The 18048-nt window shown below is 39.9% G+C and overlaps 1 protein-coding gene and 1 pseudogene across 1 annotated transcript in view; both read left to right on the top strand.

Moving 5' to 3' along the window:
• The window catches only part of CD163L1 (CD163 molecule like 1), an 84978-nt gene that overhangs the window by 10919 nt on the left and 56011 nt on the right, over positions 1-18048 (top strand). The window contains exon 5 of the mRNA XM_032254690.1: positions 16139-16459. Coding sequence (XP_032110581.1) covers positions 16139-16459 — 321 coding nt within the window. The remainder of the gene's footprint in view (positions 1-16138; positions 16460-18048) is intronic.
• LOC116534336 lies at positions 10811-12735 on the top strand (annotated as a pseudogene).

Below are 18048 nucleotides of genomic sequence, written 5' to 3'. Positions count from 1 at the left end.
AAACCATAAAGGGGACATCTTGGCAATCAAAATAGTCTAGGATTTTACAGTTTTACTTAAAGGTGTTTAGCTTCAGTTACAGATTTTTCAGTTGCAGAAACTCAATTTTGCCAAGGGCAACCAGAAATTATCTTATTCAGGAGGATTTATCTGTTACTAAATTCATAATAGAATGATGTATAAACAAAGCCTCAAATTTTTGAATTAGTAATTAGCAATTAGCAAAATAACTACCAAGTAGGCCAGAATGTTTTTGAAAATTGGTCAGAATATACATTCTTCATAGGAAATTTATTATATAATTGTATAATATGTTTGATGAGACTTAAGAGCAAAAGAAGCCAGGGAAGTAAGTTATAATTAATAATTCACCAGTACCATCAAATACAGACAATCTGAAACCTCCATAACTTGGAAAGATACCTACACAATGGGAGTGAATTGTCATGTTCACTGAACAAGAATCACACATGTAAGTAAGACACTGTCAAATTTTTGCTATCTGGCCTGACTTTATTGTTTTATTAAAGCACTTAAATGAGTTTGTTTGACATGTAAAAAGCTGTCCATATTTAATATACACAACTTGATGAGTTTAAAGAAAACTATACACTCATGAAACCATCACCACCATCAAGGTCATAAGCATACGCATCGCCTCCCAAAGATTCCTACAAATCCTTTTTTATTAATTCTTCGATGGTAAGAATATTTAGCATAATATCTACCTTCTTAGCTGCTTTTAAGCATGTAATACAATATCTGTAGGTCTTTTGGGGGTAGAATGAACATCTTAACAATTTAATTCTTTTACCTTCCTTTTATTTTCTTTTTTTAAATTTTACTTTAAGTTCTGGGGTACGTGTGCAGAATGCAGATTTGTTACATAGGTATACACGTGTCACGGTGGTTTGCTGCATCCATCACCCTGTTATCTACATTAGGTATTTCTCCTAATGCCATTCCTCCCCTAATGCCCACTGCCCAACAGGCCCTGATGTGTGATGTTCCCCTCCCTGTGTCCATGTGTTCTCACTGTCTAACTCCCACTTATGAGTGAGAACGGAGGGTGTTTGGTTTTCTGTTCTTCTGTTATTTTACTGGGAATGATGGTTTCCAGCTTCATCCATGTCCCTGCAAAGGATGTGAACTCATTCTTTTTTTTATGACTGCATAGTATTCCATGGTGTATACGTGCCACATTTTCTTTATCCAGTCTATCATCATTGGGCATTTGGGTTGGTTCCAAGTCTTTGCTATTGTGAACAGTGCCACAATAAACATAAGTATGTGTGTGTCTTTATAATAAAATGATTTATAATCCTTTGGGTAGATACTCAGAAATGGGATTGCAGGGTCAAATGGTATTTCTTGGTCTAGCTCCTTAAGGAATCACTGTACTGTCTTCCACAATGGTTGAACTAATTTACACTCCCAACAGTATAAAAACGTTCCTATTTCTCCACATCCTCTCCAGCATCTGTTGTCTCCTGACTTTTTAATGATCACCATTCTAACTGGCATCAGATGGAATCTCACTGTGGTTTTGATTTGCATTTCTCTAATGACCAGTGATGATGACCTTTTTTAAAAAAAAAAAAATGTTTCTGGCTGCATAAATATCTCCTTTTGAGAAGTGTCTTTTCATATCCTTTGCCCATTTTTTGATGGGGATTTTTTTTTCTTATACATTTGTTTAAATTCTTTGTAGATTCTGGATATTAGCCTTTTGTCAGATGGAGAGCTTGTAAAAATTTTCTGCTACTCTTTAGGTTGCCTGTTGACTCTGAAGATAGTTTCCTTTGCTGTGCAGGATCTCTTATTAGATCCCACCTGTCTATTTTGACTTTTGTTGCCATTGCTTTCGGTGTTTTAGTCATGAAGTTTTTGTCCATGCCTATGTCCTGAAAGGTATTGCCTGGGTTTTCTTCTAGGGTTTTTATGGTTTTAGGCCTTACATTTAAGTATTTAATCCATCTTGAGATAATTTTTGTATAAAGTGTAAGGAAAAGATCCAGTTTCGGCTTTCTGCACATGGCCAGCCAGTTTTCCCAGCACCCTTTATTAAATAGGGAATCCTTTCCCCATTGCTTGTTGTTGTTAGGTTTGTCAAAGATCAGATGGTTGTAGATGTGTGGTATTATTTCTGAGGCCTCTGTTCTGTTCCATTCGTCTATGTATCTGTTTTGGTACCAGTACCATGCTGTTTTGGTTACCATAGCCTTGAAGTATAGTTTGAAGTCAGGTAGCATGATGCCTCCAGCTTTGTTCTTTTTGCTTAGGATTGTCTTGGCTAAACGTTTTGAGTGAGTTTCTTAATTCTGACTTCTAACTTGATTGTATTGTGGTCTGAGGGACTGTTTGTTATGATTTCCATTCTTTTTCATTTGCTGAGGAGTGTTTTACTTCCAATTATGTGGTCAATTTTAGAATAAGTGAGATGTGATGCTGAGGAGAATGTATATTCTGTTTATTTGGGGTTGAGAGTTCTGTAGATTTCTATTAGGTTCACTTAGTCCAGAGCTGAGTTCAAGTCCTGTGTATCCTTGTTAATTTTCTGTCACGTTGATCTGTCTAATATTGGCAATGGGGTGTTAAAGTCTCCTACTATTATTGTGTGGGAGGTTAAGTCTCTTTGTAGGTCTCTAAGAACTTGCTTTATGAATCTGAGTGCTTTGTATTGGGTACATATATATTGAGGATAGTTATCTCTTCTTGTTGCATTGATACCTTTACCATTATGTAATGCCCTTCTTTGTCTTTTTTGATCTTTGTTGCTTTAAAGTCTGTTTTATCAGAGACTAGGATTGCAACCCCTGCTTTTTGTTTTGCTTTCTATTTGCTTGGCAAATGTTCCTCCATCCCTTTATTTTGAGTCTATGTGAGTCTTTTCACATAAGATGGGTCTCCTGAATACAGCACATCAATGGGTCTTGACTTTTTATCCAGTTTGCCAGTCTGTGTCTTTTGATTGGGGCATTTAGGCCACTTACGTTCAACATTAATATTGTTACGTTTGAATTTGATCCCACCATTATGTTACTGGCTCATTATTTTGCCCATTAGTTGACACGGTTTCTTCATTGTGTTGATGCTTTTTACCATTTGGTACATTTTTGAAGTGGTTGGTACTGGTTGTTCCTTTCTATGTTTAGTGCTTTTTCCAGGAACTCTTGTAAGGCAGGCCTGGTGGTGACAAAATCCCTCAGCAATTGCTGGTCTGTAAAGGATTTTATTTCTCCTTTGCTTATGAAGCTTATTTTGGCCGGATATGAAATTCTGGGTTGAAAGTTCTTTTCTTTAAGGATGTTGAATATTGGCCCCCATTCCCTTCTAGCTTGTAGAGTTTCTGCCAAGAGATCCGCCGTGAGTCTGTTGGTATTTCCTTTGTGGGTGACTCGACCTTTCTCTCTGGCTGTCCTTAGAATTTTTTCCTTCACTTCAACCCTGGTGAATCTGACAACTATGTGCCTTGGGGTTGCTCTTCTTGAGGAGTATCTTTGTGGTGTTCTCTGTATTTCCTGGATTTGAATGTTGGCCTAGCTTGTTAGGTTGGGAAAGTTCTCTTGGATAATATCTCGAAGAGTGTTTTCCAACTTGGATTCATTCCCCCGTCACATTCAGGTATGCCGATCAGGCGTAGATCAGGTCTTTTCACATAATCCCATAGTTTCTGGGGGCTTTGTTCATTTTTTTTCATTCTTTTTTCTCTAATCTTGCCTTTCTCATTTTATTTCATTGATTTGATCTTCTGTCTCTGATATCCTTTCTTCTGCTTGATTGATTCGGCTGTTGAAACTTGTGTATGCCTCGCAAAGTTTTCGTGCTGTGTTTTTCAGCTCCATCAAGTTGTTTATGTTCTTCTCTAAGTTGGTTATTCCAGTTAGCATTTCGTCTAACCTTTTTTCAGGGTTCTTAGTTTCTTTGCATTGGGTTAGAATATGGTCTTTTAGCTCAGAGAAGTTTGTTATTATCCACCTTCTGAAGCCTCCTTCTGTCAATTTGTCAGATTCATTCTATGTCTTTTTTTGTTCCCTTGATGGTGAGGAGTTGTGATCCCTGGGAGGAGAAGAGGTGTTCTGTTCTTTGATGGTTTCATCCTTTTTGCACTTTTTTCCCCCATCTTCGTGGATTTATCTCCCTTTAATCTTTGAAGTTGGTGATTTCAGGAGTTTCTGAGTGGGCGTTTTTTTTTTTTTTTTCTGTTGAGGTTGGAGCTGTATCTTTTTTGGCCTGTAAAGGGCATTGCTGGGCTCTCTAGGATTCGGTCAGGTTGCTGGGTGGGTGGTCCTTCCCTGGAGTTTGTTTGAAGGTGAAATTGGCCCTGCCTTCCCCATGGTGTCTCTCCTTCCCCAGCTGGATCTTCCTGGTTGGGGTCAAACTGGTGTATTTGCTGCCAAGCTCTCTAGCGAGGGCTTCAGTTTCAGTTCTGTGGAGGTGGGGCCTGCCAGGCCTTATAGTCTGTTTCCCTGCTTTCAACTCTGCCTCCCTTCGTGGGATGGTCGGTCCTGCTGGCGTTAGTCCAAACTTCTGCCCAGGTCCCTGCAATAACTTGCTGGCCAGGCGGTAGCCGCTGCTCAGATTTACATCGACGACCCACCTTTGGCCCAACCAAAGGTGCCCAACCATCTGGCAGGGCTCCTGTGGACCATGGGTTGCAGGAGGGATGAGGTAAGCACAGATTCCAAATTGGACCATGGAGGGGGTTAAGTCCCCTGACCCTCTGAACTGGCTGCATCTTTCAGGTAGGGATGTGCCCCCCTCCCCCATCTTGATTTGCCCCCCTGGGTGGCTCTCGCCCTGTGGCTCCTTCCCTGGGCCTATTTTCAGAGCCCTATCAGTCCCACAGAAAGGAACCCGGCACCTCATTTGGAAACGTGAAGTCCTCTAGGCCTCTGTGTCTCATTCACTGGGAGCTGGTTCCAGTGCTGGCGTCTCTCGGCCATCTGGGTGCCCCGTCAAGGGTGATCCACCAGCTCGTCAGGCTCCAGCCCATTGTCCACGTTGATCCTGCACAGCACCGATTATGTTGTTGATGTCAGAATATGCATATCTTTATATTTTATATCCACTAGCAAATTATTGTAACTAGCAATCTTTTATTTCAATTGAAAGTACTTTATTTAGCACTTCTTTTAAGGAAGATGTGGTGATAAACTTTCTCGGTTTTTGCTTATTTAGGAAGGTCTTTATCTCTCCATTCGGAAATTAAGCTTTACCAAGTGTAATGTTCTTGGGTAGCAGGGTTATTTTTCTCTTCCAGTACGTTGACTATATCATCCTACTCTCTCTTAGGCTGCAAGGTTGTTGAGAAATTCACTGATAGCTCTATGGGAATTTCCTTGCATGTGGCTGGTTGGTTTTCTCTTGCTACTTTCAACATTTTCTCTTTGTATTGACTTTTGACAATCTGCTTATCGTGTATAACAGTGAAGCTCTCTTATGTTCAATTCATTTGGAGTTCTTTGGGATTATTGGTTTGGGATGCTCATTTTCCTACCAAGATTTGAGAAATTTATAATTATTATTATTTTTCAAATTTCTGTTTTTTTACTGTTTCTCTTCTAATTTCTATAATAGATATATTGGTTCATTTAATAGTGTCCTATAAGTCTTGTAGGCTTTCTTTACTCTTTCTCCTTCTTTTTGTTCTTCTGACTGAATAATTTCAAGTGATCTTTCAGTTCACTGGTTCTTTATTCTGCTCAATCAAATCTGCTGCTGAAGCTCTGTATTGAATTTTTCAGTTGCCATGGTATTTTTTTTGCTCCAAAATTTCTGTTTGGTTCTTTTTGATTGTTTCTATCTCTTTACTGAACTTCTCATTTTGTTCATGCATTGTTTTCCTCTTTTTGTTTAGTTGCCTATCTATGTTCTCTTGTGGTCCATTGAGTTTCTTTAAGAAGATCATTTTTTCTTCTTTGTCAGGCTATTTTTAGATCTTACTTTCTTTGGGGTCAGCCACTAGAACTTTATTTTGTTCCTTTGGTAGTGCCATATTTCCTTCATTCATTATGTTTGTCTTTTCATTTGAATAAATAATCTCCTCTCGTCTTTGCTAGATGGAGCCGTGTGTTGGTGTTTTTTCATTTGAATAAGTAATCTCCTCTAGCCTTTACTGATGCTTCAGAGAAGATGAACCTTGACCACTTGACCTGGCTAGAGATTCTAGAGGGTCTCTCAAACCTTTTCTATGGGGATGCTTTATCCACACCTTTTGTTTCCTGTTAGTGTGGAAGTCTTTTCTCCTAGTGGTCCCCATTTCTTTTCTCCTAGTGGTGCCTATTCAGTTGTGCTAATCTTCTCAGTGTTCTAGCTGAGATGAGACAGAAATGTTCCATAAGGCCAAGAAACTCAGGCACTCACTTCATTTCCATCTTTTCCCATGGGAGAAATCATACTAAGGGGGTCTCTCTTGGTCATAAGCTGTGCTGCCTAGGAGAAGAGTGATATAGGGAAAGGGAAAATGTTCTTCTTATCCTCTTCAATGTCTATTTGCATTTATATTTTGCTCCATCCTCCTCAATGTCTATTTTGTTTTTTTTTTTCCCATTTATTTATTTTATTGCATTTTAGGTTTTGGGGTACATGTGAAGAACATGCAAGATTGTTACATAGGTACACACATGGCAGTTTGATTTGCTGCCTTCCTCCCCATTGCCTACATCTGGCATCTCTCCCCTTGCTATCTCTCCCCAGCTCCCCATCCCCCACTGTCCCTCCCCTATTTCCCCCCAGCTGACACCAGTGTGTAGTGCTCCCCTCCCTGTGTCCATGTGTTCTCATTGTCCAACACCCGCCTATGAGTGAGAACATGTGGTGTTTGATCTGCTCTTCTGTCAGTTTGCTGAGAATGATGGTTTCCAGGTTCATCCATGTCCCTACAAAGGACACAAACTCATCATTTTTGATGGCTGCATAATATTCCATGGTGTATATGTGCCACATTTTCCCTATCCAGTCTATCATCGATGGGCATTTGGGTTGGTTCCAGGTCTTTGCTATTGTAAACAGTGCTGCAATGAACATTCGTGTGCACGTGTCCTTATAGTAGAACGATTTGTAATCCTTTGGATATATACCCAGTAATGGGATTGCTGGGTCAAATGGAATTTCTATTTCTAGGTCCCTGAGGAATCGCCACACTGTCTTCCACAATGGTTGAACTAATTTACACTCCCACCAACAGTGCAAAAGTGTTCCTATTTCTCCACATCCTCTCCAGCATCTGTTGTCTCCAGATTTTTTAATGATCGCCATTCTAACTGGCGTGAGATGGTATCTCAATGTAGTTTTGATTTGCATTTCTCTGATGACCAGCGATGATGAGCATGTTTTCATATGTTTGTTGGCCTCATGTATGTCTTCTTTTGTAAAGTGTCTGTTCATATCCTTTGCCCACTTTTGAATGGGCTTGTTAGTTTTATTCTTGTAAATCTGTTTTAGTTCTTTGTAAGTTCTGGATATCAGCCCTTTGTCAAATGAGTAAACTGCAAAAATTTTTTCCCATTCTGTTGGTTGCCGATTTGCTCTAATGACTGTTTCTTTTGCTGTGCAGAAGCTGTGGAGTTTGATTAGGTCCCATTTGTCTATTTATATTTTGCTCCATCAAGGTGTTTGAACTTCTTATATGTACCTCTAGGATCCCATAAAAATACTTTCATTCGAAAATTATTGTTAAATTTGTTCTTTCTGTGGGAGATATAAGGTCTTTCTGCCACCTGGCTTACATTCTTTTGGCTTGCCTCTATGGTGATATCAGGCTTGCAATCCACATGGTTTTCCCTGTGATCTTTCTCTTTTTACACTCTCCAGATAGTGTGCAGTATTTTTGCACTATAATTTATCTTTTCCTTTTTAAGATTACAACCATATCATTGTGATTAGAATTTGCATGTTTCTAAAATTATTTTTATTATGCATATACAAGTAGTCAACATTTATTCCATCGAAATTTTATATTTCATTTCAAGTAGTTCTTTATGGGAAGATTATTTCAATTCTATTTTATCTTTTGACCAAGAATTATATTATGAAGGATTCTTTAATTACTTATGTAATTTTGATGTCCTGCCTAAAACAGTATGAGAGCATCCCATAGATATATCTTAAAACCCATTTCCTAGGGGGTCTATTTTCCTCCAATATACAACAAATCTTACAAGTTTCAGCCAAAAGATTTATTTGTTCTTAAGTGAATGAATACATCATTTATTGAATTCCTTTTGTTTTAGAAATGAATGAACAGTTGTTCACAGTAAAATGAATTGAGAGTACAATACTTTAACATTAAAGCCACGAGTCCTTTGAGTCAGAAAGGCATGTTCAATAGAAATAAGTAGATAAATGATGTTTTCAAATCCAGGAAGACTTTTTCTCCTTGGCCTCACTTATGACCTAGACTTGTGTCTATTTTTAAGATAGAAAGGAATTATTAGAGACAGTGAATGGAAGTAACCGATGTGAAGAAGTGGGAAATGTTAATGTCCAGGATCAGTGGGGAACTGTGTGTCATCAGAACGGGGATGCTAATAGTTGTTTGTAATTAACTGAATTAACAATCTATAGTCAATGTGAATTTTCATCCTAATGCTAGTGCTTAATCCAAGAATATATGGATGTTTCATACATCCTGCTTGGGAGATAAATAGCTCCTCTGGGTATGCAAACACTGTGTTTGGGGGATGTATTAGTCAATTGCATTGCTATGAATGAATACCTGAGACTGGGTAATTTATAAAGAAAAGAGTTTTATTTGATTCATGGTTCTGAAGGCTGTACATGAATCATGGAACCAGCAACGACTTCTGGTGATGACCTTGGAAAACTTACAATCATGGCAGGAGGCCAAAGAGAAGTCAACATATCATGTGGAAAGAGGAAGCAAGAGAGAAGGGAGCAAGGTGGTGGGGGAGGTGCCAGGCTCTTTAAACAACCAGCTCCCCTATGAACTCGTTACTGCAGGGAGGGCACAGAGCCATTGAGGAAAGACCCACCTCCATGACCTGAACACCTCCCACAGGCCCCACTTTCAATACTGGGGAATCACATTTCAACCTGAGATTCGGAGGGAACAAAACATCCAAGCCATATCAGGGGAATAATAATGGGAACCATAATTTGGATACTGTAATTATCTGTTTTAGTAAGACTTTCAACAAATGGAAATTTAAAAAAGGAAATCTATGTTCAAATTTGTCATAATGATTTATGTTTTAAAGGGAAAACTAGCAATATCATCTTTAAGAATTATCTCAGAATTTTAGGCTATTCTGTATTCCTTTTACTCTCTGGAAAGTATTATTCCATGTTTTATGATTTTTTTCTTTTCTGCTGAAAAGGGAATTGTCGTTTTTATTGAATTTTCTCTGAAGGGAACTCATCTTAGTCTCTTGGTGTTTTTAAAGTGGGTGTTTTTTTTCTGTCTTTAATTTCCATTTTACCATTATGTGCTTTGATGTCATTTTCTTTGTGTTCCCGTGCTTGTAGTTTATGATGATGCTTGAATCTGGGGTTATATTTGAAGAGTCTAAATTTTTGGCAAATTCTTAACACATATATATTTTTTATTTTGAGATGCAGTCTCTCTCTGTTGCCCAGGCTGGAGTGCAGTGGCGTGATCTCAGCTCACTGGAACCTCTGCCTCCTGGATTCTAGTGATTCTCCTGCCTCAGCCTCCCTAGCAACTGGGATTACAGGTGCACGCCGTCACGCCCAGCAAATTTTTGTATTTTTAGTAGAGATGGGGTTTCACCATGTTGGCCAGGCTGGTCTTGAACCCCTGACCTCCAATGATCTGCCCACTTCAGTCTCCCAAAGTGCTGGGATTACAGGCATGAGCCACTGTGCTGGCCCTTAAATGCTATATTTTCAATTTTTTTTTTTTTTTTTTTTTTTTGCTGAATTCTGTCTTTTTACTCTTTGGAACTGCAATTACATGAATATTTGTTTTCTTATTCCCTACCTTGTGCCTCTTGAAACTTTTTTTTCTGCATTTCCTGTATTTTGACTTTTTCTGCTTGATTCTGCTTGTATCCTACAGCATGCTAATACTTTTTTCTTTGATGCATTTTATTAAACTAATCTATTGTGTTGTTAATTTAATTAACTGCATTTTTCAGCTCCAGAACCTTCAATTGGTTTATTTTTGTAGTTTTTATTTTTATTTTTCTGCCAAAATTTTCTGTCTTGCCTTTTATTTTGTTGTACATGTTAAGGATGGTGATTTACAACCTGTTTCTGGTAATTCATACCCCCTGTTGATTGTGTCTTTTTTTCTCTTGGTTTTTAATCATGTTATCTTCTCCACACTTTTATTATTTCTGAGAGAGTAAGATGCACAATTCATGAAAAATTATAAAGTCAACTAGGTGTAGGATAATTTTATATTTTTGGCAGAAGGCAATCTCAGATAACCTTAATTCAGTCACAGTTAGAGATTGAATCTTGGCTTCAGTTCCTTCAAAGGCTAGTCTGTTCTATTCCTTATTTCTAGAAATGTACCCTTTAGGACAGGGGTCTCAACCCCCCAGCTGTGAACTGGGTCCTGTCACGGCATGTTAGGGACTGTGCCATACAGCAGGAGGTGAGAGGCCAGCAAGAGAGCTTCACTGAAAGAGCGCCGCCTCCTCGCAGATCAGCGTGGGCATTAGATTCTCACAGGAGTGCATTTGGGGGATCTAGGTTGTGCACTCCTTATGAGAATCTAATGCCTGATTATCTGAGGCAGAACAGTTTCATCCTGGAAGCATCACCATTACCCCCCATTCCCCTCAACTTTCGTGGAAAAATTTTCTTCCATAAAATCAATCTTTGGTGCCAGAAAGGTTGGGAACTGCTGCTTTAGGACACCTTTTCAAAGTCAGGGTTTACTGAGGGTCTCTTTTGGTGGGTTCTGAACTTTGTGTGCTATAATTAGGCAGATTTTACATAAATTAGTATACAAAAATAAAACTTAATTTATGAAGAAATTTTGAATACACTTAAATACATTTACAAAGATGCATAGTTTCCTTTCTTATGCCTACTTTAAAAAAAAACATTTTGAATTAATATCCCCTGTATATTGACTATCTCTTTTAAAATATATAACACTATAATAATCTCTTCTTGGAAAAATGCTAATTCCATCTTTAGGTTTATAAACTTACTCTATGGCCTCAATAATCTCACCTTCCATAGAAGTCATATATACATGCAGTAGCAATGAGAAGTGTCATTCTTCTTTATTTCTTCTTTTTTTCCCTTGAATGACTGGATGTTGGGCGCCAAAGAGAGAAAATGGGGAACAAACCATGTTGGGCATCTACTCTCTCCCTCTTTATCTTATGCTCTTTTCTAGACACGGTAGCCAAAAAAGCACAAGTCCAAAACTGAGGCAGGGAAAGGCTTTTGCAAGTAACAGGATCTCTGCTCAAAATAACAAAAGCAAAAGGCAGTGTTTTGACTCAAAGAGATGGTATTCTCAATTGTGAACCTCTTTGAGTATGCCTACACCCTAGAGTTCCACATTATTTCTGGAAATCTATTTCCTTAATCAATTCTTAGGTTAAGAAAAGAACATCTAAATAGAAGAAAAAATTTGGAGTGTCCTCACCACAAAGAAAAGATAAATTTTTGAGGTGACGGATATCCAAATTACTCTAATTTGATTATTTCACATTATATATAGATATAAGAATATCACATGTATCCCCAAAATACATACGACTAGTATGTATCAACAAAAATACACAAATATAAAGTTTTAAAATATTGCTAATATGATACCCTATTTCTTGAATCTAGCAATATATTAAAATAATAATACACTGTGACTAACTGTCTTTCAATGAGTGAATGGGGTAAAAGATTTCTATATTCTTACTATGGTAATAGTTACGCAAATTAATACATGTATTACAATTCATAGAACTGTACACACAGAATCACAAAACCAATCAATTTTACTGTACATTATTAAATAAAGGTAAATAATCTGTAAAAAAGAAATCTCACTCATTTAACTGAGAGATATGTGGACAAAACTAGCAATTGGAGAGAGAGAGAGAGAGAGAGTGAGAGAGAGAGAGAGAGAGAGTGTGCTCTTGGATTCTTAGAAGACCTAGGCAAAGACTGGGAGAAGCGGGAGAACAGCGGGAGATGAGATTCCCCTTCTAAATAATTAAAAGCCGCCATGCAGCTGACGGTGAAGGCGCTGCAGGGCCGCCAGTGCAGCCCGCAGGTGCGGAGGACAAGCTGGTGTCCACGCTGAAGCAGCTGAACGTCCCCGTGCGCCGGCAGCGGCTGCTCTACCAGGGCAAGGCCCTGGCCCATGGGAAACGACTCGGATTATAGCATCGGGCCCAACTCCACGCTCAGCCTAGTGGTCAAACCCCTGGAGAAGGTGCTCCGAGAAGAAGGCGCTGGCCGGAGACTGGCCACTCCCCAGCCCCGCAGGGCTGGCAGCTGATCTCCAGAGTCTTGGCCCGCCACTTCAGCGCGGCAGATGCCAGCAGGGTCCTGGAACAGCTGCAGAGGGGTGAGGAGAGGTCCCTGAGCCGCCTGACGCTGGACGACATCGAACCCTTGGCCAGCCGCTTCCTGCACCCAGAGGGACGGAGACGGTGGAGAAGGTATCTCCAAACAGCGTTCTCAGAGCATGGGGAGGTGCCCGACGCCAGGCCGTGGCTGGCACCTGTTGCAGTTGGGCTCATAATAATAATGGCCGGCAGGTACCTGGCTCTGGCGGGTTGACCTGGGTTTGCTTCCACACCCTTGGAAGGGCTGAGCCAGCACAGCGGAGGCCATGCAGGGGCGCAGCCCGGTTGGAGCCCGGCAGCTTCTGAAAGTGCCTCGATGTGACAAGGAGGAAGGGGCTCCTTGGAGAGCTGAGCTCTCTCGTGTCATATTTAGCCCACTGAGAACACACACACACTCAGCAACTCCCTCCCAAGCCTGAACCGGGAAGCAGCTGTCACCTGACCTCCGGCGGGTCCAGCAGAACCCTCAGCTCACCGCCGCAGGAGGCCGAGCTGCAGCCAGCCCTGGATCCCGCAGCTGCCACAGCTAGTGTGCGTTCTACAAATGGAAAAGCAGGCTGCGGCCAGGGAGTGAGAAAGGCACCCCAGCTCTGTGAAGTGACTTCGGGCAAGTCTCACTGCCACTTTTATCCCCAGCCACAGACGCTATACAGTGAGGGCCACTTCCCGATCTGAGTCAGTGTCTGCCGCCCTTACCCCAGCCCGGGGTGGGGAGTGTTTACAGTGAACTGAAGCCAAAAGCAAAGCATGGCCAAGTGTGACCCAGAGATGGGTGGCCTGGCCTTTGGTGACACAGCTCTTCTCTGGGGCACCCTGTCTGCTTGTCTCCTCCTCCAGGAAGCATTAGGGCTGATGGGTGACTCAGCAAGGCAGTGTCAGAGCTGGGACTGGTGGAGGCATTCATCCTCATCCCCAGCGCTTGCCTCCGTGTGGAAGACGAACACATCCCAGCCACCCGTGCAGGCGGGCTCACTTCGTATGCTCCTTTTTGCCTGAGAGGAAACCTTGGGGTGCCAAGGTGGAGGCAGAAGCATGGGCTGGGTTCCAGTTCCTCCTCCACCCTGCCTGCACGTGGGCACTAGAGGACATTGAAGCACCTGCTCCTTGGAGGAGGCCCCCGGGGTGGTAGAGGCTGGAAGGAAGCCACAGGCAGGAAGACACCACTCCGGCCACTTCACCCTCGCCAAGGGAGCAGCTCAGTGTGGTCAGGGCTGCACGTGCTGGAGACCCTCCTGCGTGGGCCTTGTGAGCCACATGTTGGGTCCGCGGGCTGGAAATATGGACAGAGGCCCAATGGGTGAAGGCTTTGACGAGCACACAAAAGTCCCTGGCCACCCAAGAGCTGGAAAGCCATGTATGCGGCTTCAAAGCCATATATGGAGGGACACACTTGTGAGCATGTGTGGCCTGCAGCTCAGGTGATACATTTACCAGGGTTCTGCTTTGGTGCCAGGAAATTAATGTTGGAAAGTGAAATAACATTAAAGGTGAATGTGTAACTTCTACTTTTATCCAAAGGAGTTATATTAGCTAGGCTGCTTCTGGTATCCAACAGTTGGTTTAAAAATAAAGGCAATTTGTTGAATCAGTAAAAAAAAAAAAAAAAAAAAAAGAGGCTATTTTAATACTCAGATAGATGGCTATATCGTGGGAAAGGTTAAGGTCTTCACTCAAACTGCTAATCTACATCTGTGTTTACCACCCAGTGTTATTTCTACCACAGTGGTTGAAGATAGACAGACCTTGAATATATGATACCTTTGTAATATTTCTGTCTATTTCAAGGTTCTGTGCTAAGGTAGCATTGTAGTTGTGTTGACTCAAAGAATTTGGTGGTGTATTATTTAAGATGCATTTGAGAAAATGCATGCAGAACAGATTAGAAAAAGGAACATGATGTTTAAGTTAATGTCTAAAGATGACTTTCTATTTCTTCATTTCAGGTAACAGGTGGGCAGTGTAGATTAATTCAGTTTTTCAGTCTTTGTATATCAATAACAAGGAGACAGAAAAGATTCATTTCAAATAGTGGAAGAAAATATAACTTTTATAGAATTAGAGAATATGACTGACATATATTACACATATAATATATAACAGGTAATATCTCTGAGACATACATATATAAATATATTATGTGTATTGTGTGTATGTATATATAGTGTATACATATATATACACATATCCATACACACACACGTGCACGCACACACACGCACACACACAATCATATCACCATATCCACAGGGGCGTGTTTCCAGGACTCCATGGATACCAAAATCTGCAGATGCTCAAGTCCCTCATTGGCTTTCTGTATCTGCCAGTTTCACACACACATTCAAGTAAATGCAAAGTTTCAATCAGTGATTGGTTGACTCCATGGATATGAAACCCACAGATTCTAAAGGTCAACTGTGTGTGTACATATACATTTTTACACTTAACAAAATTCACCTCTACATATATATGTAACAAAATTGACCACTACTTTATATATATAATAAATATATATTTATATATATTTATTATATATTATATATATAAATTTATTATATATATGTAAAGTAGTGGTCATTTATATACATAATATATAATAATATATATTTATTATATATATATAAAGTAGCGTTCAATTTTGCTAAGTGATATGAAGAAATAAGGAAAGGCTGAGATTTGGATTAAATCAACAGAGTATTTTAATAAAATAACAAGCTCATAATTTATGGCTGGTTACACTTGCTTTCACCTTCGGAAGCTTTATTTTTCATTTTTATCATTCAAGAGAGTAATTCCCGTAAGATGAATAATTGGAAGTTATATTGGAAGAAGTTGGAGTTGAATGTTCATTTAAAGGAACAAAAATTTTTGAAGTAGGAATAGGAGGATGATGACAGTGATGACCACGACATCTTATGGCCACCGTTTATGCACAATTATAAGTTCGAAAATGTTTCCTGGTGAGACTCAGAGCCAGCAAAGGCTCATGTTTTGACAACGAATTTGCATGCATTCTTGACTTTTGATTGATTTGTTCTTAACTCACAATCAGAAAGGACATTTCTTTTTTTTTTTGAGACGGAGTTTCGCTCTCGCTACCCAGGCTGGAGTGCAATGGCGCGATCTCGGCTCACTGCAACCTCCGCCTCCTGGGTTCAGGCAATTCTCCTACCCCAGCCTCCTGAGTCGCTGGGATTACAGGCACGCGCCACCATGCCCAGCTAATGTTTTGTATTTTTAGTAGAGACGGGGTTTCACCATGTTGACCAGGATGGTCTCGATCTCTTGACCTCGTGATCCACCCGCCTCGGCTTCCCAAAGTGCTGGGATTACAGGCTTGAGCCACCGCGCCCGACCCAGAAAGGACATTTCTATTCTCTGTTGTACTTTATTTCCCAAATGCCAGAGATTCTGGTGGATTGTCAAGATCATAGTATGATCCTTACCTGGGAAAGATTCTATTACATTAAAGTTGTACGTGTGCAAAAATTTTAAAAAGCAAGAATTAGCCATTCATTGAATCTCAGTTTCTTATATATTTGTGTTTATTTGGATAGCAGGATCTGGAATCTGAAGTTTCGAAACTTCACCTTGGCTTTGTGTTTACATCTCTGTTTCAGATCGTAATGACCTTGAACTAAGGCTTGTAGGTGGGACCAACCACTGTGTGGGGAGAGTAGAGCTGAAAATCCAAGGAAGGTGGGGGACCATATGCCACAATAAGTGGGACAGCGCTGCGGCCAATGTCGTGTGCAAGCAGTTGGGATGCGGAACTGCACTTCAATTCGCTGGCTTGCCTCATTTGGAGCCAGGGTCTGGTGTTATATGGCTTGATGGTGTCTCTTGCTCCGGTAATGAATCTTTTCTTTGGGACTGTGGACATTCCGGAACCGTAAATTTTCACTGTATTCATCATAACGATGTGTCTGTGATCTGCTCAGGTAAGACTTACACCCACATGATTACATCAAATAAAAGTACTTTTGTGGAGAACTAGGACCAAACCCTGAAGAAGTTACAACCAATTGAGATGTGTAAGAATTGACACTTTCCATTTTTCCTTAGAGAACATGCTTGCATCTTTTTTTTTTTTTTTTTTGGCCAGCCTATTACATTGTAAACCTCATGGGTTTTTAACCCCCAAACACCATTTTATTTCATTCTAATTGGTGCAACAAAATATCTAATCTAGTGAAAATGGCTATTAATCTATACAAGTGTATGGCTCACATTAGTATTCAGTATAATTTAAAAATGTGTAATTGCTTTGCATGTTCATAGACACAACTATATTTTTCTATGTTATAATTGAGTTGGTTTTAGCACGTCCTTCCATGATAATAAACTATTTCCAAAGAGTACGTATCTAAAAATGTATGACTTTGCTAATTACTTTGTACCTTATACTAGTGAAACCTTTGTCGGCAGCCATTTCCTTTCTAGTTCGCAACTCTCAAATACAAGCAAGTTAACCCTCGCTGTTTATTTATAGTTTTGTATATCAGGGGTTAAAATATCCCCTCATATTTCTTTCACAGTAGTATTTTATGTTTCATTACATCAAAGATATAATGAAACCTGTTCACTCTTTTAATAAGATTAAACCCACACCTTCTAATATTCTTATGAAAGGAGGATCTCTAGATGTAGAGCCAACTAATTCCCTCTGAGAGCCAGCTTGTCTTGATGGAAGAGGCTTCTTTAGTAAATTATTACTGATCTTACTCTACCAGCCTTACAGGGGATGCCTTAATCTTATTTCCTATAGAATTTGAGATCAGGTCACATCTTTTAAAGAGAGTTTTGCTTAAGTCTAGCGTATGCAGCAGGGAACGAGGTACATAGAAAAACATATGTAGGCAAAGAGGTTTATTGGTTTAGCTGTACCTTAGCCACAGGCTTCAAGCCATCTTCATAGGATTTTTGGGAAAGATAATATATTCAGAACATCTTTTAATCCTTTTCTTTCTTTTTATACTAGTTTGCTTCAAGTATTATTTGGGGACCAACCACTTTCACCATGCAAAAGAGTTTTCCGCAGTATATTTAACCAATCATCATTTTATAAAAAAAATTTTTCTTTACATAAATGGAAAGAAAACAGGTAGAGAAAAGTTAGGAGAGAAAAGAGGAAGACATGAGAAGATGAGAGAAATGACAGAAGGGAGGAGGAAACAGGGAGAGAGACAGAGAATCTTAATCATTTTGATAAATTTTCTTACAATAAAGTGAATTCATAACAGTGTACTTCTGACTTGATATAACATCTCTAACTGTAAGACTAATTGCTATTCAAACTCTGGAATTTCCGGAACTGTGTGCCTCTGGAAGAGTAAGGAAGGGCCATGAAGAATGATGTGGATGTGAAAATAAGGCTGGAAAACAGTCCCAACAGTGAAAACAGATGTGTATGGCCAACACACGGGAAGATAGGTAGTTAGATATGTTGGCCTTCTCTTCGGGCCTGTAGTCAGGGGATTTTTTTTAAAGTTTCACAGTTTAAAATCTGCCGCTTGAAAATTATGTAACT

The sequence above is a fragment of the Sapajus apella genome, unplaced genomic scaffold, assembly GCF_009761245.1.
Source record: "Sapajus apella isolate SASKATOON/1434 unplaced genomic scaffold, GSC_monkey_1.0 scaffold86, whole genome shotgun sequence".
NCBI lineage: Eukaryota > Metazoa > Chordata > Mammalia > Primates > Cebidae > Sapajus > Sapajus apella.
This window is presented reverse-complemented; position numbering and strand designations above follow the sequence as displayed.